The 22,557-nt window shown below is 41.2% G+C and overlaps 1 protein-coding gene across 1 annotated transcript in view; it reads left to right on the top strand.

Annotated features, from left to right (window-relative positions):
- diaph2 (diaphanous-related formin 2) overlaps positions 1–22,557 on the top strand; it is a 434,333-nt gene that overhangs the window by 372,667 nt on the left and 39,109 nt on the right. The window contains exons 27-28 of the mRNA XM_038699417.1: positions 8,055–8,147; positions 9,830–9,895. Of these exons, the coding sequence (XP_038555345.1) occupies positions 8,055–8,147; positions 9,830–9,895 (159 nt within the window). The remainder of the gene's footprint in view (positions 1–8,054; positions 8,148–9,829; positions 9,896–22,557) is intronic.

Below are 22,557 nucleotides of genomic sequence, written 5' to 3'. Positions count from 1 at the left end.
GAGCGTAAGCTTAAATACAAAGTCAATAAAAAGACACTTAGAGTAGCGATTTCCTGTCGGGCGGCGCGAAGCGACGCGAAGGGGGCGGTGCCGGCGAAGCAAAGGCAAGGCGAATGAATTCGCGTGAGTTGAATATTTTCAACTCAAGCGAGAAATGACGTGACGCTGAGTCACGATAGCCTATCAATGTTGAGATTGTCCGTACGTCACCGACAGCTTCAGAGCGTTGTGTGGAGAGGGCCAGGCAGAGCGGGCGATTGAAAATCTGCAGGCCGGCTGAGAGCTGCTAAACTTGGCCTGGAGGAGCAGGGAGCAGCGCTCCAGCTTTCGGACTAATAAACACCCGTAGTCGGACTAGACTTTGCTCTGACAACTACGCCGTTTGCTCGCGGGAGGAGCTTGGAGTAAACTGCTTTTATTAAATTAGCTTTTTACTTTAGTTTTTAGGATTACAACGTTGATTTATCTTCAGTCGAGCTTCTCAGCAGCTAGATTCCGTGCACATCCGGTTCCAGTGTTGTTAGCGTCGTTTGGCACTACTTCATATTTACATTAAAACCGGACAAAACTGGACATTGCTGGGAGAAAAGAAAGCGAGGAGGTTGAACTACCTGGTGAGTTCAGAAAACATGTGTATGTAACTTTATTCCAGCTATCGTTGTACTATACTGGGACCAAGTTAGCATAGCTTAGCCCTGATCGATCTGAACTCCATTCAGAAAACAAACATTTTATAAGTTGTCCCGCTGTCTTGCTGACCTGACAAAGCATGAATTCATATGTTTAACAAAACTGCATCATATTGTCGTTATTTCGGCATCATTTTGATCCGTTTATTGCTATTTATTGCTATACACAGCAAAATGTTTACTTTGGGTTCATACAGTTGTAGAAATGGCAAGTTGTGTTTATTCTCGTTATCGCGGTAAAATCGCCTTCTGGCGTTGTGTGTGAACGGTGTGAACACTTGCAGCGAATGTACTCATGCGAGGAAAGCGTCGCGAGGAGAAAATTTGCGTTTGGTGTGAATGCGGCATCACTTTGGAATGTGAATTAGAAGCAGAATATGTTAGAACGCAATGAAGCCCCTTTGTAGAAGTTGGACATTTATGACTTTAGCACTTTAGACAAAGCACAGTGCTAGTATAAAAAAGAAACGGTGATAGATAGCAATGCACACAGAAGCAACACTCCTCTTCTGCTCGGCCGGCAAAAGTCAACACAGTGGACGCTGTAGCGCTACTGCCGACTAGCGTTTGGGGGTGTAATTGCAGAATGACGGACACACCTACGCACAAGTATAAAGGATTGTCTACGTAGACCCTACGCAGGAGTATAAATGGGCCTTAAGGATCCAGCAAGATGACACTAGAATGAAAGTACACAGACTACACCAATTTTCACTGGGGTTATCTTTCTTTTCTTATTTTTCTACAAACAAAAATGGATTTTATGCCAACAGAAGGATTTCAAAACTGCTATAAACACCCAAAATATAGCACATTTGGGGCTTTTTACAGTAGCAGATTTCACAATCATGCTGATATCATGGCAAAGAACAGATCAGGAAAAAAATGACACTGTATTATACAGTATATAGAAGGGAATAAAAGAGAAATACATGACGGAAACTAAACTCCAAAGCAGAGCGACTCTCACATTACATAGGTGCTACAATACTACTGGAAGTTGAGCAGAGTGAGCCTTATAAAAAATTGTGCTTTCTGTCTGGTCACCTGCAAGACCACACATTTTTGCAAGTTTCAGTGGCAGCACAGTTAAGACCCGACACCACCAGTGCTTATCCCCTGCTGTGAGGTCACAGTGAAAATACATATGGCTCAGGGTCTACCATATTGCACCTAGCATTTGCAGTACCCAGCCAATAGAATAGCATTAGTAGTGGTCTGCTGTGAGGACAGGCTCCTGTGGCCCTGTTGGCACCCTGACATGTTGACCCCATGCGGCTCAGAGAAAGTGTGTCAACTTAACATCTGTCAGTGTTGGGTTGGAGCTCTCCCTTGTGTATCAGTGGTGTTACTGGGTACACTAGCCAAAAGCAGTGGATAGATGGTGATAGCAATATGTTAACTTGGGGGCCCTGCAGGCAAAAGAAGTAAATTATAGCAGAGGAAGCAGAGTATGGTGACTGCTACGTTGCATGCACCCCCCACCCCCCTCCTTCCCATCTCCCAACCTCCCCTCCCTACTGTTTCTCACATGGGGCCTGGCAGCATCCATCCAGATGGAGGGTTTATTTTTGTTTTTGTTTGTTTACTTATTCATGCATCCATCTATTCGGGGCATCGCAGGGGCTTTCGTTCCACCACAGAATGCAAATCGCCACGGCGGCTAATCCACTTTCATCTCTCCCTTGTCGACATCCAGCTTCTCTCCACGTTTCCACCAGTCTCTCGCAGTCAGGACATCTCTTTTTCTTCCAGTGTATGGGATCAGGCCTTCAGTGACCAGGCCAGACTAGCCCCAACACTTGTTTCTACTTCATGCATGTCAAACACAATACACATCTGACCTCCCACCCACCTTTCCAATCTTCAAGACACCCTGCCCTCTCTCCACATTCCCCTTGCGTTTCCTCCCCTGACCTTGGCGCCACACAGGAGCTCATAGTAAGAGAAAAGTAGTAGCTACACTGCCATTCCCCCTGGAATGGAGGGTTGTGGGAGCATCCCTAATTGAGTTAGGAAAGACATGAGTGGGTTTGCTCATCAAGTTGTTACAGTAAAACAATCCAGATTAATCAGCAGGCAAATCTGTCTTTTTTATTAGCCATCTTACCCTTCCGTTCCCCTTTCTCCTCTGAAGTGAACTGAAGTAGTCAAGTAAACATACACACACACACACTCCTACAAATTAAAGATTGTGGCTTGTCTGAAAAGTTTCTCAGGCCATTGTGTCAATGCTTTTGTCAGGGTTGGGTGGTTGGACTGCAGGGAGATGGAGAAAGAGGGGAGAGAGTGAAAAACAAAGGAAAGACATCTAACAGGTGCATGGCTGCTGTCCTTCGGTCACTTGTGTTCTCTGTTCTCTCTGTGGCAGTAATGGTCTCTTTCTGCCCGGGTCTTAGGAGCTGCTGGGACTGCAGGGAAGGAGGGGCGATGGGAGGGGGTGACTCCGCTCAAAGCCAGACCGTAAGAGAGTAGACAGCAGAATAGTAAGAGGAGGGGGGTTGTCGACTAATGCAGGTGGTTGTGTATGTCTAGGTGCCTGAGCCTGAATTCAAATGTGAAGGTAAAACAGAACCAGGTGCATACAAGTGAGAGTAGAGAGAGGGAGATGAGAAAGAAAGTGTGGTTTTTCCTCTCCACCTGGCCATAAAGCAGCATCCCCCTTCCCTCTACTGAGGCCTTTGTTTCACGGCTAATGGTCCAGGTTAATTGCACAGGTGACTCTCTATGGGGGAACAGATGGGCTCAAATGTGTTCAAAAACAATCCGCAGTAAGTGAAAAAAATCTAGGAACAACTTGTTCTTCTCTTCTTCTCCTCTTCATTATTTTTATTCCTCATCTTCTATACTGGAGTCATGGAGGGCGACTGGGGTGAGGTTAAACTCTCACTGTGTTCCTCTCTTGCAGTGATTTCAATTCATCAAGCACAGGGCCTGTAAGCTCTCATTAGATCTCATTACAGTGCAAATTAGACTCAGGGATTGGCTACTGGAAGGATAGTGGATAGTAGTGGATAATAGACATCTCTTATGTCCGATGTTTCTCATGTCAAACACTTTAATTTGGTTAGGGGGGAGAGTGCTATGCTTATATAAATTCAGAGGATATGTAAGCTGTGATGATTCAAATATGTAACTATGATAAATGCCATTATTTTGTATGCTTAGGATGCTATGTGTGTTTTCAATTAGCATGCCCCTGCTGCTACCAATTTCACTTGTGGCATATAGGATGCCATAATTGTCTTTCATATTAGAAACCCACACGTACCAGACAGAAGCTTTTTACAATTCTAATAATTGTTTGTCCCTCTTTCTCCCATGAATCATGAAGGCTGCATGTGAGCCATCAGAAATTGAGTTCTCAATCGATCCGCCGTGTTTTTTTGTTTTTGTTTCCTCCCCAGCACCACATGCAGGAGATGACAAACAGCAAATTGAATTCATGAACAGTCTTTGTTGACACTGCTGCATAATTATAGGAATGTCATGCCTTTGGTGTTTATAAAGAAAGCCCGGCATTTCATTGAAACACATGCATGGTTTTCTGCTTGGGTGATTGTGTGAAAAGCTATGTTACGTTTTCGAGGCGACAGTTATTCTTTTACTTTGCAAGTATATCCATATTTTCAATGTTGTAGATGACTGATTTTAATTGGCAGAAATAAAAAAAATGATATGTCATGTTTTGCATAACGTAAGCATATTTGCTTGATTCCTAATTGGTCCGTGACTGAGGATTAAAAGTTTGTATGGAGGCTTCGATGATACATTGGTTTTGTGAAAGACTTGGCTAGATGTCTGTGTCTCCTCTAACTGATCTTGCCAGGAGCAGCCATGAGTATAGGTCATCCTGCTGACATTAGTTTGAGTACAGTCTCTATTTGCCTCCCTCTAAGTGTCTATCCATCCTTCACTGTCTTAGTTTGTCAAAGTTACACTCATTTGTCTGCAGAGAAATCTGCCCCATAAATTTAGATTAGTTAAGTGGAGCTAATACTATGCAAATATACAACTTTGTATCACTAAAAATGTGTGGGCAGGTTTTTAAGTGTAGCTGAGGGTCTGTGTGCCTGTGCATGCATACTGCAGTGTATGTTTCAATGTCACAGGACTGAGGCCATCAAGTAGCCAGGAAGATGTTTTATGACCTTGTGTCTTGCCTCGCTCCACTAGTCTCTCTCAATAACCCACTCCACCACACATGCCCACAGAAACCATCTTCACTCTTTCTCTCCACTTCCTCCCTGTATTCTCCCTCCATTACATCTCCCTTCCCTCCTAACAGTGGCACTTAACAGAATCTGAGCTTATTCTTTTCCCACCCTTCCCTTTCGTCCCTTGCAACTGTTGACACTCAACTTTTTGTTCTACTCCTGGGATTGGTAAATAGTACATTACTTTGGGTGTTTTTTTTGTTTTGTTTTTTTCATAGAGAAAAACTAATCTGGTGTGTGAAGTTTTTATGCCAATCCTGCTGAGAGCACATTGCTCTTGTTATCCCTCCTAATTAGAAAATGTGATAGTGCTGCTTGTAAATATATTGCAGACTGAGCCAATCCCCATGGCTCACTGTTACATTTGGCACAGCTTTTGGGTTCAGGACCACTTGATAATCAGGTGTGTGTGTGTGTGTGGGGGGGGGGGATCAAAGAGAAAGATACAACAGAAGGAGCAGGTACACCATCTCTCTCTGGGTGGTAGAGCTTTATTTCTACTCTTAAAGGTTTAACTGTTTAAGAAAGTACCTAAAAGTGCAAAAGCCGCAACCATGTTCCACACTTCCACAAGCTTTAATAAGATCATTAAAGGACCCCAGGGCTGTCTGTTGAGGTGCCCACCAAGGTGTTTCATCACTGGAAGGGTTTGTCAATGTCTTGGGTCTTAGCCCATCTTAACCCATTTAGAAAGCAATTTCCTGTGAGCAGAGGGGATCTTTCCTCTTGAGAAAGATCTTTGGGCATAAAAGGTTAGTTTTTCTGTAATTCCCCAGCATGCAATCTACCACTGCTGCTAATGAGAAGCAGATGAATATTTGCCCTAGGTTTAACAGCTCAAAATAAGACAAGAGTGAATTGCAGGAACAAGGAAGAAATGTATGCTAAAGTGGCCATTGTTATAATAACTAATGAAGAAAGTTTGCTCTGAGGATTACTGGAATAAGAGTAGTCAAATATTATTCTGTTTTATTTGATTGTTTTCAACTAAAGACTTACTTTGTCTTTGCAGATTTGTTGAATATATATACAAAAAAATCCATATGTATGTTAATAAGTGTATAGTCTGAGTCTTGAGCATAAGGCCTGCACAAGTTTAAGCTGTGGCCCAATAGGCCATAGTTAATTGAGCACTATAGGTTGACTGGGGAGTATGTTTCCCATTTTAGTCATTTTGGTTCTTTGTGTCTGCAGTCCTCCCCCTGAACCCCAGTCTACTACAGCTCCAAGTCCTGGCCATTACAAATGATGAATTGCGCTACAGTTAAGCTAGAAGTAGGACAAATTGATCAAAGTGTCAGGTGCCCCCTGTGATGTCTAGGTCTCCATGAAGAAGGCAGTGAAGAAGGAGCTGTCAGAAAGTTTCTTGTGCCAAGGTGGTTGTAGATAAATGTTTACCTGCCACTTAACACTTTCTGCCTTCTGTCAGACTCACAATGTGTCCTTGCTAGCCTACATAAGAAGAAGGGGTAACTGAAGATCTTGGGAGTTGATACACTTATAGTAGCTGCAAGTTGTTCACCACATTGTTCTTAAGGTCCACAGCATACAAAAACTATGCTCCCCCTTTTAAACCAATGAGCTTGCTATCTGAGGTGTAGTGCTGCAATTTGAGATAAGCACTACTTGGCTCGACTTTGGTTTTGTTCTGATAAAGCTGGTCTAATTAAGCTTGATTTAATCGGGATTGCTTTTAAGCACACCGCACAGCCTGAACAGATACTTGGATTTCAAAGTAGCCCTTGGGAAGGACTTGAAGAAAGAGAAGGAAAGAGACAGAGAGCAAAATTTGTGTGAGTACGGGTGAAGAGTTGCTTTTTTAAAATTTGCACAAGACATATTTCTATTCTCGGTTGTACTGCCTTCTTTTACTTGCATGAATGATTGCAGGTTGGGTGGTTTATTGCTGGAGGAGAAGAGAAAAATGTGCAGCCCTGACTTTCTCTGGTAATGGCAAAATATCCGCCATTTCCTGAAATTAATTGTGTAGCATTCATTGTCAATATGTTTTGTTCATAAATTCAATTCGCCTGACTGTCTTGTCTCTTTGAGCACATGCGAGTAACAAAAGATTGATCACCCTAGTGTCCACAAAAGTGCTGTGTGCTGAAAGTAGCGGTTGCCTCCACTTATTTTCGAATGTTTCCCTTCAGCTATAGCTGTAAGCACAGTAGAGAAACAAGATGCCTGGACCCTAATGGTAAACATTGGGGAAGAGCTAGTTCACTCGTGTATGCAAAATAATTGATGGCCAAGTCTCTAGCTGTACAATAAGTCACTTTAATGATCCTAGTTTAAAATAATGTCTGTTCTAGACCAGAATGATAAAAAGAGCATCCCTCTGACTCATTAGTATCGGGGCACAAAGATAGATGACCCAGATATAGAACCCAAGCTTATTTTTGAACCCTGTTTCCATTGAGCGATATGTTGCATGTGCACAGTGTGGGCGCAACGTGTCATGCTGTTGGCTTCATAGCACTTTGAGTGTCTCCTACCTGTCTCTTCAGTCATGCCGACTGCCTCCAGTTCTCTAGTTTCATGGATGCCTCTGACAGCTGCAACGGTGGGCAGGGGGAATGTTTTTCGAAGGCCGGTCCCGGTGTCATTGACTGAACAATGATAGAGCGCCCGGGTATTGAGCGGCTCCACACTAAATCTTTGTAAAGAGCACTTAGCTCCCCTGCGTTAGCCACAGAAAGAATATCTGTCAATGGCCATCAGTGGATGCTTTCATCCTGAGGCTCCTCTGCCTGTATTAGTTGCTAAGTGTATTTTTCCTCCTCCTCAGCTGTTTACTGAAAAAAAAAGGACAGGCCGGAGTGACAGGCCTCTGTCTCAACACTCATACGCTCTATAAAAGGCTTGTTTATATCTCACTTAGAATCATGGCTCTCTGTTAGTGTGATATAAGGTGATTATTCACGCACCTGTAGAGAGGGCATCCATTGCTTCCATACCAGAATACGAAGAATTATACCTTGAAGCAGTCATGCACAAGTGTGTGTGTGTGTGTGTGTGTGTGTATGTGTGTGTTTGTGTATGTGTATGTGTACAGACTCATGTGAATGTCATCTTATGTATTTCATCCTGCTGCGTTATTGTAAGTATTGTAACATCTTTGTCTCTATTATCCGTTCTCTTACAGAGGGAGATGAAACTGGTGTGATGGATAGCCTAATGGAAGCCCTACAGTCCGGAGCAGCTTTCCGCGATCGGCGAAAACGGACACCGCGCAATGGTAAGACAAAAAACTTTTAAGTCTGTATGCCCCAATTCATAATTATTTTTATTCGTGTTAGTCTCACCGATCTGTCATATAAAAGAAGATCTCCAGCTTGTATATAATTAGTGTGTTATTCCTGTGCTTGTGTACTTTTGGCTTCTTAAAAGTATCCATAAATATAAAACATATACACATGTATGACGTGTATATACAGGCAGTTGTCACAGAAACAAGCACCTGTGGCCTAGTACAGGTCAGTAGTGTTTTATTGTCCCTTAACCATTCATAAAACACTTATTATACTGTTGCCATGATGGCTGCAGTTGGACTGCGGCAGATTTAGTGTAATCCTGGTGTTAACACATTTCCGTTCTGCCATGATGAATGGTCAGTACCCAGGGGAGTACCACGTAGTAGGGGTGCCAGGGTCAATTGATATGCAAGTCAGAGTTCTGCAGAAGAGCTACAGGTGCTGCCATCCCCATGCTGGCAATCATGGTACAAAAAAAAAACAACAAAAATACAGGGGTTGGGAGGATCAGACAAATGGCTGGATTGGACGAGTCTGCTGTACACTGCAAAGCAAGAAGTAAATATTAACATACATTTTTAAAACAGAGGAAGTAAATTTTATGCCTAAATCATATTTTTAGATTTTTGCTGAATATGTACATTTAGATATATTGAGTTATAATAATTATTGTTAATTTTCAGCAAAAAGACTATTAATTAGTCATTGCCTATTTAATGCAAATTGCTATAATTCCATTGAAGTTAAAATGTTAAGTTACTTCAGTGGTTCAAGTCATTTATTATCTTTTGTTAATAGTAGCAGAATTGTTACATTTCATGTTGGTGTACAGTATATGGCACATTTAAATAGACACAGAGAAGATTAATAGTGACAGATCAGCAAGTCAGGTCGTGTGTGGCTGCTTAAATTGCATTTGGCAGTGAAAAAGTACCTGCTTGGTGGCCTGGACATATTGGTCAGGCCATTCCCAGCTCTGCCTGGGTCACTTCCTCTTACGCTCTACCTATTTTTTGCTCAAAATAAAAATAAGTAGGTTTTTAAAAAAATCTCCTTTTGCTGTACTCACAAATTAACATGTACTGTGTATCTGCTAGTATGCAGTGCGACATTGTATGTGTGACCCTGCGACTCTGATTCTCACCAGTCATTTTTAGTGACAAAATTGGTGTGTGTGTGAGTGTGTCTCTCTATGGAAAGCAGTAGAAGATAATTATTATTTTAATGTTCTTAGTTAATCAAATACAAAATAATTACAATATATTATTAATCATTTAAATCATGTAAATGATATTTTTCCTCTAATTGTATGTAGTGTTTTCAATAAAAAAAATATTTCTTGTTATAAACTAAACAGTAAACACACATAGTTTACTTTGTTTCAACACATATAGTGATGCTCATCAGTGGACATAAACTGCTCCATTCTTCACCTGCACCTTGTTTGTTCTATATTTCTGTGTGTGGGTTTAATGTGAGCTTGTGTCTGTGTCCAAATGTGTGTCTACTGTAGGTATCTTAGCAAACCTGAAGGGTTTTGCCTGGGAGTGGTTAATTCCTGCCATGTGTCACCTCTGATGCCTTTTCTCTTTTCCTTTTCCTCCATCCTCCCCTTCCTTTATTTTGTCTATTCTTTTTTTTTTTCTTATCACCAATATTGTTACAGGTGATCAAAGTCCTTCCAGTCCAGCTTCTCGGTGGCCAGGTGCTAACTATGGTAACAGAACCCTAGGTGTGTGTATTTAACTACCTTTTTATAACCCAGACCCAGCACCACCCTGCCTCCTGCTGCACATGCTCTGGCTGCGTAACTCACACGTCCTTCCTGTCAGAACACTCAAGCTGAGCTGGTTTACAACATGCAGAGTCCTGTGCTGAGTTATTGCAATTGACGTAGCAAAAAATGTAATGTTTAAGGTATACTATGTAAGATTTATTGTATGTTAAATGAAAAGCAACCAGGAAAGATTTTGGTGGATGATGAATTTAGACAAAGACAGAACTTGCTTCCTATTAACATACACAGCTCCTCACAGAAAAGCAACTGCAGTTTCAAAATGATCCAACACTAATTATGAGAAATGTATAATTCATATAATAATTTGACTTGCAGTACTGATTCATAGCCAATCATGTTTTCTACAGCACTGTCATTAGAAACACATGGATGAAAATCAAACACACCATTACTGAAGATCGCTGTTGGTTTCACTTGAACCTGTATTTTACAATGACACATCAAAATAACTGACTAATCGCTGATGTGCATTAGCAAGGCTTTAACAAAGACCAGATTAGAATCTGTATAAGTACAGCTTGTACTTGATAGTGTCCTGTGTTAGGTAACACTTCTCTTTGCACATATATTTACAGCACACAATATAACGAAAACAATATGGTATATTAAGTCATTGCCACTACAGAGGTGTAACATAAGGTAGCATTACCCCAGAATATCTGGAATCAAATGATACAATAATTATATCCTGTGTTTATTAGAATAAGAGCAATTGAAACTACTCCATAGCCAATTGTGGGAAGTGAAGTATATGTCAATACCTGTCAAGGGCCACATCAAATGCATGTCAGTTGTAGGTGTTTGAAGTATTTACAAAAGCATACCTACGGTAGAAAATATATTAATGGATAAGAACTTAAATATTGCAACATATTTCATTATTTAATAATTACTTTTGGGCATAGGATCACCTTAAAATGGTGAGCAGTAAAGAAAAAATATTTGTACTACTCAGTGACATGATGTAAATCTTACATTGAATACCTTTAAAATTAGTATTAGTAAAGTTTTTTATTTTGTAACACTAATACAATCCTAATAGCTAGGAGGAAATGGTTTTTGTTTCACTCAGCATAATTTCTGTCATGTAAAGTAGCTCCAGTTGTCATCCAATCGTCTTGTTCTTCCTGTTAGCCTATTCCGTCACAGCATGATATCAGTTCTTGTCTTGTGGCAATGTTTAGGAGAGGTGCAGAGGTCTGTAGAGCCCCAATGCTTTGGTAACTCACAATGATTTTGTGTATTGCCTTTTTTTTTTTTATCCCTGTGTTTGGTAAAGTGATGTGCAACAGTATCCCCGATATCCCTTTTTTTCTGAATGATTCTTTCCTTTTATGCTATGTGCAGATCTACTGTGAGGTTTAATCTAGTTTTGGTTGCATGTCAAAGTACCTGACATTGTGCTGGTGAGTTCATGTATGAGAGTGTATGTCATGGGGATGTATTTGTCAGTCATTTTACTGTTCTATTCAAGTACTAAGTACAGTTAGAAATAAGAAAAAAATAAATTTATAACATATACATATAACAACAACAAACATTTATATATTATATATACACAGAAAGCTTTTAAAGTAATTTTAAGGAGACCAAGGACAGGGCCTTGGTTAGCTCACACTTGGCTATGGAATGGCTTTGGAATATTACCTTCTTGGTCGGAAGAAGCTGTTGCTAGTATGCGAGGTGTGGTAGTATCAATTAAATTTACTGAGGTTCTCTTCTATGCACAATGCCAGCTCTAGAACCAAACTCCTGGGCAGGAGCTGGAAAGCTTTTCCACAGCTATCCAGAGTGGATACTAATGAAACCCCAGATTAGCACTGCGATGCTATCATTATTTGAATGAACATTAGGTTCCAGAAAGCCTCTGATGGTTGTTTTCTGAATGGGATCCTAAGGGCAGGACAAAAGTGGAGACTGTCCACTTTGGTGAATTCATCCCATCCCTTCTAAAAGTGCGTTCCCTCCGAAAGCGAATCGAGCGTTTTGGGCGGCTTGATTGCATACAGTCAATGCAAAGACGCGAATTCCTGCAAATTCGCTCCAGGCAGCGCGAATGAGTCATTTGTCGCGTAATTTGCTGGTTCATGCGTTCAAATTTTTCAACTTGGGCGAGAAATTCACTTGACGCGATGTTGCGAAATCCTATCAGCGGTGAGATTGTCCAAATGTCACCGGCGGCTTCGGAGCGCTGTTTGGAGAGGACCGGGTGAGTGGTGTAATGACAATCCACTGGCTGACGGGGAGCTGCTAAAGAATGGGAAAGTGGACGGGGAGTAGCGCTGCAGCTTTCGGACAAATAAACACCCGTAGTAGTCTGGATTCTGCTCTGACAACTACGCCGTTTACCAGCGGGAGGAGGTCAGAGTTAATTGGTTTTATTAAATTAGCTTTTTACTTTAGTTTTTGGAATTACAACTTGATTTATCTTCACTCGCGCTTGTCGGCAGCTAGCTTCCGTGCACATCCGGTTCCACTGTTGTTGTTGGCGTCGGATGGCACCAGAGTTCTGCTGGACTACTACTTCATTTTTATATAAAAACCGGACAAAGCTAGACATTACTTGGAGAAAAAGCGAGGAAGTTGAACTACCTGGTGAATTTAGAACATGTGTGTCTGTAACTTTATTCCAGCTGTCATTGTACTTTACTGTGAACAGGTTAGCATAGCATAGCCCTGATCGATCCGAACTCCATTCAGAAAACACGTATTTTGAAAGTTGTCGTCCTGCTGTCTTGCTGACAGATCTGACAAAGTATGAATTCATATGTCTAACAAAACGCTATCATATTGTAGTTTTTTCGGCATCAGTATGATCCGTTTATTGCAATTAAATCGCAGCCAAGGATTTACTATGGGTTCATATAGCTGTAGTAAAACGCGTGTGTGTGAACACTCAAAATGCCCAGCGGTCAAACTTGCGCGAGTAAAGCGAGGTGAATATTAAATTCTCTTTCGGTGTGAACGCAGCTTAATGCTGTTTGCTTCATCGGGCCTTGACCTCTCAGTTTCCAGCCAACCCCTTTGGTGGGAGCAAGTGGTGGTCCCAAGTGAAATTGTTTAAGTGTATCTTGTTCATAACAGAGGGTAAGATGGAGCATGAGATTGACAGACCGGTTGTCATAGCTTTAGTGTTTCAGTGTTGGAAGCGAGCGTTGTACTGCGCTGTCTTTGTATAGATGGAGCTGAACCTGAGAATAAAGCTTCTATTAGTTTAAGTTTCATCCCTCACTTATTGTCATTAACTGAAAAAATTAAATCATGGGTAGGAATGGTAGGTGTCTTTTGCTGGGTGTCTGGGTCTTTCCTGAGCGAAAGAGCCCTCAGGAGAAGCACAGCTGTTTCGTGGTTGAGGTGGTCTGGGCATCTGATCAGGATACATCTGCTGTCGTATTCTTGACATGTCAAACTGGGGGACAGCTAGACCAGGAACACGCTGGTGGTATATATACCCTGCCTGGAGCATGTAGCTGGGTAGAAGGATGTTTGTGTTGCCTTACATACATTTACTCATTTGGTACTGTTCTGTTCCACCTATGCACACGATGTGTCTTGGGATCATTTTAAAATAAAGACTTGTCTTTCTTTCTGTATGAATATGCTTTAGACATCCAAAATTACTGTGGTCCATATGATGGTTCGCCCCTGCATGGCATTGTGACCCTTCTGAGCACTTTTTTCTTCCTTTTCTTTAGTGCACACCACTGCTATGCTACCAGAACGTATTATGCATTGACTGTTCCCCATTTATTGATATGGAACCCAGGCTGTGGTTTGAGAAACAGCTGCATGTATTCTCTACTCTGAGGTGATGAGAGGGGAAAATCCTTTTGACATGCCAGCTCCATAATTTTTTTTCGAAATGGAATCTGGAAGTGGGTTCATCTGCTATAGAGCATAGGGGGAATTTTGGCTCATCCCCTGAAGGGGGGCAAACTGAAATATTTAAGCACAGTTTTGATGGAAACATTTTAATAATAGTCTCTGTAAAGATAAACAGTTAAGTTCCCCAGTGACCTAAGGTGGCATCACAGACTGACTGAGATCTGTCTTGGTGCATGGTGGGAAGTGTCAGCATTTTAGTCTGTATTTAAAGGGGCATTATGGAGTTTCCAGCGGCCACTAGCAGTGCGGTTTTAAGATTACAACCAGGCGTGTGCTCGCATGCGTGCTCGCTTGAACTCATGAGCGAGCATAATCTGAAACACAACCGCTTTCATACAGAAATCCTGCAATAAACGAAGAAACACCAGCATGCAAACTGTGGTTTTTCACACAGGCATGTTCAGGCTCTGTTACTTCAATGTTCCCGTCTCACAAGCAGATCAACACTGGCGCTGTACCTTTCATTCAGCGCAGCGAGACACCGGCATATTGGGACAGTACTCCTGAAAAAAGGTAGAGTGACAGTGGCTATAGACAGGCAGGGAGACTGCTTCACACAACATGGTGGAAACTCAGGTAAACTCCCACTGCAACATTACAGTAATGTTTTTATCAGCTTGATGTTGAACTACTCCATGCTCGTTACATGATAATGGTACAGTGACTAAGTAACTTTACTATCCATGTATCTTTCACTGGAGGCTCAGCAATGTCAGCACAGCTAAAAGTATTAGATGATAATGAAACGGTTAGTGAGCTGGACTGAATATTATAACGACATTGTGTCACACTTTATAACAGTTTAACAGCAGTAAGTAACTTTACTGTAACTAGTGTTAGTGGATGGCTCTTCCTCTGTGTTGTATATTATGTGGGTCACGTTATTTACAGCGACTGAGAGGTGGAGAAGCTATGTACCTGAGTATCGGTAAATGGCAAAAAAATCTAAATCCAACGTTACGAAGCAAACAGCGGCAGGTCCGAGCTAATGTAGCGTTAGCTGGCTGCTCTGGCTGCATCACTATAGGCTAACGTTAGTAAACAAATCGCTTCACATTTGCTTTTTACCGTTACATCTTTTCTTGCAGGCTAAGTCAACAGTGGTACACAGGAAAGTAACCTGGGTTGTGTTAGTTGGTGAAGTAATGTGGAAAGCGATATAACTTTTGTAGTGAACAACGGTGTGGATTTGTGCATTTTATATTGAATAAATTTGGAGCTACTCTAAATTCCTTTCTCCTCCCCAGAGAAGAAGGGGAGGGGTCAAAGTTGCTTTCTCTAAGTGCTATCCCGACCATAAAACTGGCACCGAAGCTGATAACGCGGGGCCTGACTGTTAAACTGACAAAGGGACACAAACCAGCCATTGGCATCTCCCTGAACAGCCTATCAAAACTGGCCCCACCACACACGTTTCCGTGGCAACTGACCTTATTCTTTGTTTTATTACCACATCAAAGGGACACTCCTTGTCTCACCCAAGTGTGACATGGTCCAGACACTGAACTTTCAATGTAAAACGGACTGCAGTCTCCAAAGACTCAAAGCATTTAATTAAATCTTTAGTTACCTGAATACGTTTGCTTCTATTTGAGTAGTTATGTTAACTGTTGTTGCTATCTGTTGTTGATATTAGTGCTGAAAAGAAGTTACTTGTGCAGTGTTTTTATTTTCAGCAAGACACTCCATCTAATGTAATCAATGCTTGTTGATAATACTTTCCTACAAAATTTCTTTAGAAATGATGACAAAGAATTTTTACTATACTCTTAATCGCCAGCTTGAATTTAAGGATGAATCAACAAATTCCCGGTTCCTAAGGAGAGACGATCTTTGATTTAATCCAAGCTTTCCTCATGTAACCTGAGCTCCCCCAAGTGGACGAAATAAGTATTACATGCCCTCATCGGAAATGCCGTTAAATGTATAAATATCCTGACCAATAATGTGACAATTGTTTCCTGTTACCAAATGCTAGAACAGTACAACCGTTCGACCATTGAGGTTCGATTGTGGAAAATATTTGATTATAATACGTGCAAATAGATTTCTTTTCTTTAGACATTAAGTTTAGAAAGGCAGTCCCTTGGGACCTGAGATGCCCCCTGGGGAACCACGCCCCAGGCAACAAAAGAGCGACACGCGACCTCGCTTCGCGCTCTTCTGTTCGCTGTTGGCTCTTCCACCCTGCTCGGCCCTCTTGACGCTTCGGCATGCGCAGCGTGCCTCGCCAGGCAACGCCCAGACTCGGCCAGCGAAACAAACAGGCCCTTTTGTTCGCCTGAAGCTACACACCTGAAGTGCCGCGACATCGATCTGCCTTCAGTTTGTTTTATTTTCTTTATTTCTTTTGTTTTGTTAAAGTTATGAGTCCGTTAAGTTACACTGGACTAATTCAGGAACGACCAAGTTCCATTTTAAGCCTTTTCGTCGAGCCAACTTCACCGAGGTCAGACCAAGCCACGTGGTCTCACCAGCTACAGCGAAGGAAACCTGCAAACAGCCGAATTGCCAGACGGAGGAGGCGTTTTCAATCAGACACAGAAAACCCTGGAGAATCCCTAGCAAAAAGCCAGGATCGGCAGCTAGCGTGGGACCCGTGCAACAGGCCAAAAGCAGACTGTCGACAAGCAGTAAGACTTAACACACATTCTGTGATCAGATGTCCATTTTAACTCCTAAAATATAGCATTAGTTTACTTTCAGTAGCTCTTCTATGCCATATGAGTCAAATGCTTCCCACAACTGAACCTCCAGGCTCATTGTTCAGCAAATGTTTATGTTCCCTGTATCCAACCATCTTTTTATCACCTTAGTTAGAGAATAAATTCACTGTAATACAAGAGCTGTGTGTGTTGCCTATTTCTAGTTCCTGCCAAGAGAATTGACCCTTTAGATATGAGACAGACTGACTGACTGATTTAAGATAATTGAGCGATTATTAACTAACTGATCACTAGTAATAATTGTATAATTATTCAAACTACCTAGAGGTCCGGAGACTCTAGGATTATAACAACTCCGGTGGTGCCCTTAACAAGGAAATTTTGATTTTATGAATTTTAATTCATAATTGGGTATCAATTCTCATAAATTTATTAAAATGCATAACTAATAAATTTAGGTCTGCTACACTTTTCACTGGATAACATTAGCAACTGCGGCGGCGAGCTAACGTGACTTTCTCTGTGTTTCTCCAGCTTTACTAATGCTCACTTTGTTCTTACTCGACATCATCTGAACCTGTTTGATCTGATGGGCTTCAGCACATAAACCTTTATTGTTGTTTTGTATCCTTACGTGGAGCCTGTGTTTTGCTGTGAGCCGGTTGTTTTATGGTGTTAGTAGAGTGCATGTCGTTAGCTGCCGTGCTGTCACTGTAGTCAGAGAGAGGCAAAAACTTACAAATAGCCCCTTTAAAGTATGATGGTGTAATTTTTGGGTCAGTATAGCAGCATTAATGTTTCTGTACTTTTGTTTGCTTTCTTTCTGACTCACTGACAGCATTTCAGTCTCAGAATTTACTGGTAGAGAATGATCTCTGAGCATTTGTATCAGACAGTGTGCTAAATCTATTCACTCTTGCTTGTCATGTCTGTTGTAATCTTATGCTTTAAAGCTTGATTAACCTCCTGTCATCCTCAAACGAGCAGCGTGTACCAGAGAGAGCCTCTCTGAGAGAGTCGCACAAGAATCTTTGCTTACGTCAAAAGGAGTTCATTAAACCCAGCATGTTTTTTTTTTGGTGGTCCTTCAGGCTAAACTATACCCCATCAGACTACCTCAAGTGTCAGGCTCAACACAATTCTAGGCACCGCCAGTCACAATTACATCTAATTTCAGAAGCATTTCCTATTTCCTTGTCTCCACTTTGTGTAAGATGGAAAACCTAACCCGGGAGGCCATACTCATGTGTTATGCAATTACATCAGCCAGTCCTAATTCAACACACAGAAACTAGACGGATTGATGGCGACCAGAAAAGCCACATTTCTGTTGTGGGTTCAGTCTCATTTCGGGAAGATAATACATACATAAACCTAGTATGTTTTTTTTTTTTTTTTTTTATAGAATGTGTACTTTAAAAGCAAGTTTTACTTGAATAAGGATAAAAAAGATGTGTTGGCCTACTCCTTTTCTGTCTTGTATTCCCTTCCTGGTGAGACAGTTACCTGGGTATCTTGCAGGAGATTGGTGGGTAGAGAGCAGGAGCCTCTCATACATCCTGGCTCATCGATTTTCGGTCAGGGATGAAAGCCACAGACTCAGTGGGTCTTTCATACTAGGGGGCATCCCAAAAGACACATCAATCAGATTTCAAAGGGAACCAAGGCAATCTTATTTATTTACTGCCTTTTCAACATCATTACAATCCCAAACAGGGCCTCTCTCCTTTGCTTTCTCTGCCCCACTCTACTGCTTCACCTTCACAGGTCAGCCCATCAAAAGTTCCCTCCTGTGTTCTATATAGTGAGCCTCTTAAGGACTTATTTGACATTGAACAAGGAGGGATCATCGCATGCCCATTAAAAAATAGAGATGCAATGATATAATGCTTGTCAGGGTTAGGGAATTTCAGTCCAACTGTCTAATCCCCTGAAGCCTAGCAGGTAATTCTGCTGGTCAGGCCAGAGAGTGGATCCCCTGTATGTTTAATGAAGATTAAATTACCTATTTTTCTCTCATGAAAATTTAAAGGAAGAAAAGGGATTGATCTGCTAAAAGGCAAATGAAAAGACCAAAGGGAAGTGTCTTTAGGAAGGAGATGCTGGCAAAGATTAAGCATTCCCTCTTGTTCTCTTATATTCCCCAATTTAATTTGTGACATAAATGATCTTTTAATACTTATATGTATTATGTCTGTGTTTGTTATCCATATCAACCTGATGTAGACAGCCAGAATATGCTCAACTGGGCAGCTATTTTCTCATCTCCCCCCCTGATCTGGGGGAAAATCACCCATTTGTTTCTTAAATTACATCACAGGAAGTGATAGTGATCGCAATTCCCTTAACAATTAATTTGCTCACACGCATGTTACCCATCGGTTTATCTTTCTCTTGTTGTATCTCAACCTCTCTAGCAGTTGTTCCCCTTATACTGTTTCCAGCACACACACTCACACATGTGCAAGCTTGTGTCACATATCAGATAGGCACTGTTGCTGTAGGGTGTCTCTGAGTCGAGGGCTAAAACCCTTTGCCTCCACAAGCTCCTGGCTTCCACTTCAGGGTGTTGATAGATGTTGTTGAGGCGGCCCTAGAGGCGATCCTACAGGAAGTGGCGCTAACATGATTTGGGGCGAAGAGACCCAGAGGGTGGCGATGCCTCTTGCTATAGCTCAAATGGCTTAGTAGATGTGAGATATCAATAGAGTAGATGATAGCAGACCTCTGTAGATTTGTGCTGCTTGAAATCTATCACCTGCTTTTCATAGATAAGGATATTTATCAGCAGCCAAAGGGAAAGGCAGATGGGAAGGAACAGAGGCATGGATAACCACTCCATTTAAGATGTGACTTCGTATGGCATAGACAAAGCCATTGTCCCTCCCATTGACCCATAGAGCCTTTCTCTGGCTCTGATCATTTTTCATCCACAGCAGAAACCCCATCATGGAAATATAGATGAAGATTTTATGTACCATTTGAGTACCCTTGGCGCATAACTGATTCGTTGCTTGACTCTGCCAAGAGAGGACGTAAAGTAAGTGAAGTGTGACATGGAGCCATTTTGAGAGGATAAATCAAATCTTAATAAAAGGTAGACTCTTTCAGTGGACACCAGGGGTCTCTCGCTCCTGCCCCTGCTGTTAAGTACCCCCTAAACCCTTTGCTGTTTAAATTACACTAAAGTTATCTTCTTGAGTACAGGGTATCAACAGGAGGCTGTATGCATGCCCTTTTAATGCCATCATGCCCCTTTGCAACTCTCTATCTGAGAAGGCTTATCATGTAGAGCCTAGCTCCGTATGTTAACACTTACTTTTTCTGTCCTTTTTTCTTTTTTCTGTATTTGGAATGAAGTCAATGGCCTGGTGTCATAATAGACTTCAAGCTCTCAACACCTATGTCCATTGCTGTCTTTCTTTATTGGCAGAGGTCCTCATTCATGTAAAAAGTACTCAGCCCTCCCTTCTAGTGGACTATCTATGAACAACTGCAGAGCAAAAATGTCTACTAACTTATCATATTCAATAATATCCTAGAGCACTTGCAGTGGGCTGCATTTTTTTTCTTGCTCACTCTCCAAACAATATTGGCTTTCAAGTATGTGGGCAGTTATGAAAGGTCACCCTAAGTGTAAATTGTCAATACTGGATCAATTTTGGAGAGCAAATATGCTTTGGAGGCCCCATAATAGAAGATTTCATCTTATTTTTTACCCAGGCCACATTCACACAATAAGATTGATATCGTTCATTGTTTGATGAATTCCTAATAGACCTATAAACTTGCAGAGCTTAAATCCAAAGGAATGCCTGTGAAAGCCAAATATAGGGGAGGCAGTCGGACCATCCCACCATCTGAAAAATTGCCCTCATATAATTCCAATGGAATCTCAACCAAGTCATCATGCTTAGTGTTGAAGGATGGGCAACTTGTGTCGGTTGAATTAAACCTTATTTATCGCTCATTAGGCATCCAGCAGGGCCAACTGATGATCAGCTAGAGAACAAATAATGTGCAGTGGAATAGGATGCCATCCTGTATGGTTATGTGCTCCGCTGACAATAAGATGCTCTGCCAGAATCAAATGATTCTTCCTCTGCTGTCATACTAAGGGTTTTTTTTTTTTTTTTTTTTTTTTCTTCAACCTCCATAATATGATGTGGCTATTATTAAGGTATAAGATATAATGTTTGGGCTGATGTTTGCATTTGTGGTGTTAGCCACTATCTACAATCTGTCAGCTGCAATGAGGTGGAATTAATATTTTACTTTCCCATTAGGTGGGCCTGATGTCTGTAATAATGAGGTGCATGAAAGGAATGGCAGACTAGGCGATGAATAATAATGGTGATTCCCATTAATACAGATAAAGAGAGAATGTGTCAAAGAATGGTAAATGCTCCATTCAATAAGACATATTAGTAAAGGTGATGCTTGTAACAGGGATATTAAAGAAATAACTATGTATGCAACAATGTAAACTGACAGTAAGTAAGGCGAATTCTGGGCTGTGGCTCAGGAAGTAGAGTGGGTTGGCCATTAATCGGAAGGTCGGTGGTTCAATCCCAGCTCCCCCAGGCTGCATGTCGAAGTGTCCTTGGGCAAGATACTGAACCCCGAATTGCCCCTCCGGTGTATGAATGTTAGTTTCTGTTGAGCACTTAGGCTCAGTGTGTGAATGGTGAATGCAGATGTCTAGTCAAAAGACTAGAAAGGCGCTATACAAGTATGGAGCATAATTTCCAGTGGTGTTAATTATGTCACACCTTCCTTTTCTGAAGTGCAAGAACAATTTAGATCAAAATGAAACAATGTTGGGTCCAAAATATAATACATTATAGATTACTAGTTACTGTCATTTTAAAGTAATTAGTTATATTACAATATTACTGTCTCTGAATTGTAATGCTTTACACTACTTCTGCGTTATTTTTGAGTTACTTTCACTGCTATTTAATGGGAGCATTATTCAGATAGTAAGATGTGCTGCATAGGTGGGTTCTAGTGATGTGCAGTCCGCAGTTAAATCCTCGGATCAGGCTGGTCTTTGTCATAAAAATTAACATTCTGATTAATAGCGAGTGGATTGCATATAGTGAAATAGGATAAATAGTCTCCCCATTAAGAAAGACTGTGCGCATTTACACACAAGGTACAGCAGCATAACTGAATTCATTATGTAAATCTCACAATACTTCAACAGGATCGGTCCGGATGCACTAACAGCAGCCTCTCTAATCATAACAGTAAATTGTTAAAGAAAACAAAGAATTTGATTTACACATGATCCATGATGATAAAGATACAGAAAAATAAATGCATGGATTTTGTCAATATTTTAGAGACTCCTCAAAAATTTGCAAATCATGTTTTCAGGGTAGGCACTGTCTTAAGAAGAGAAAGGCTCCTTCTGGCTCCCCTGTAGTTTGCACCGTGACTACAATCTCAATCATCAAATTCCTGACGATTAACTAACAGATTTTTTTTCCTGGTGCTGAAATGTTTCACGGTGTTGGTGAATTATTAAATAAACAAAACAACACTTAATTCCGGTCTTAAAATGTGTTGTAATGCTGTAAATTATTGTTATGGGTATAATATTACTGACATTTTATTATTAATGCATTATAGAACCATGTACTATGTTACAGCAAAAGCAATACATTACTATGATAGCATAACTTTGCAAAGTATTGCTGTAATGACAGTTGATATATAAAATATAAAAAATCTACAACTTACTTTCTTACGGCTTACGTTTTTTAAGTTTTTCTTCATTGTTGTTGTTGCTTTAAAGAGGTAAAATGTGAAAGAATTGGCCACCTGTCAAATTCAAGCTCCAAACAAATAGGGGGCAGCATATCACCAGAGTAAGCATTAACTGTAACTGTCATTAGGTGCGTTTGACTTTTGATCTCAGCTCACAGTAAGCTGCTGCAGGTAGAATGTGTCCGACTTGACAGCGCCGTTTTTATACCCCGCCCCTGCAGTCACCTGCAGCTCTCATTAGACTAACAAGTCGGCGAAAGTCAGCCACCA

The sequence above is a fragment of the Micropterus salmoides genome, unplaced genomic scaffold (assembly GCF_014851395.1).
Source record: "Micropterus salmoides isolate LMB-PRFRI ecotype aquatic unplaced genomic scaffold, ASM1485139v1 Ms_hic_scaffold_5, whole genome shotgun sequence".
In the NCBI taxonomy this organism is placed as follows: domain Eukaryota; kingdom Metazoa; phylum Chordata; class Actinopteri; order Centrarchiformes; family Centrarchidae; genus Micropterus; species Micropterus salmoides.
This window is presented reverse-complemented; position numbering and strand designations above follow the sequence as displayed.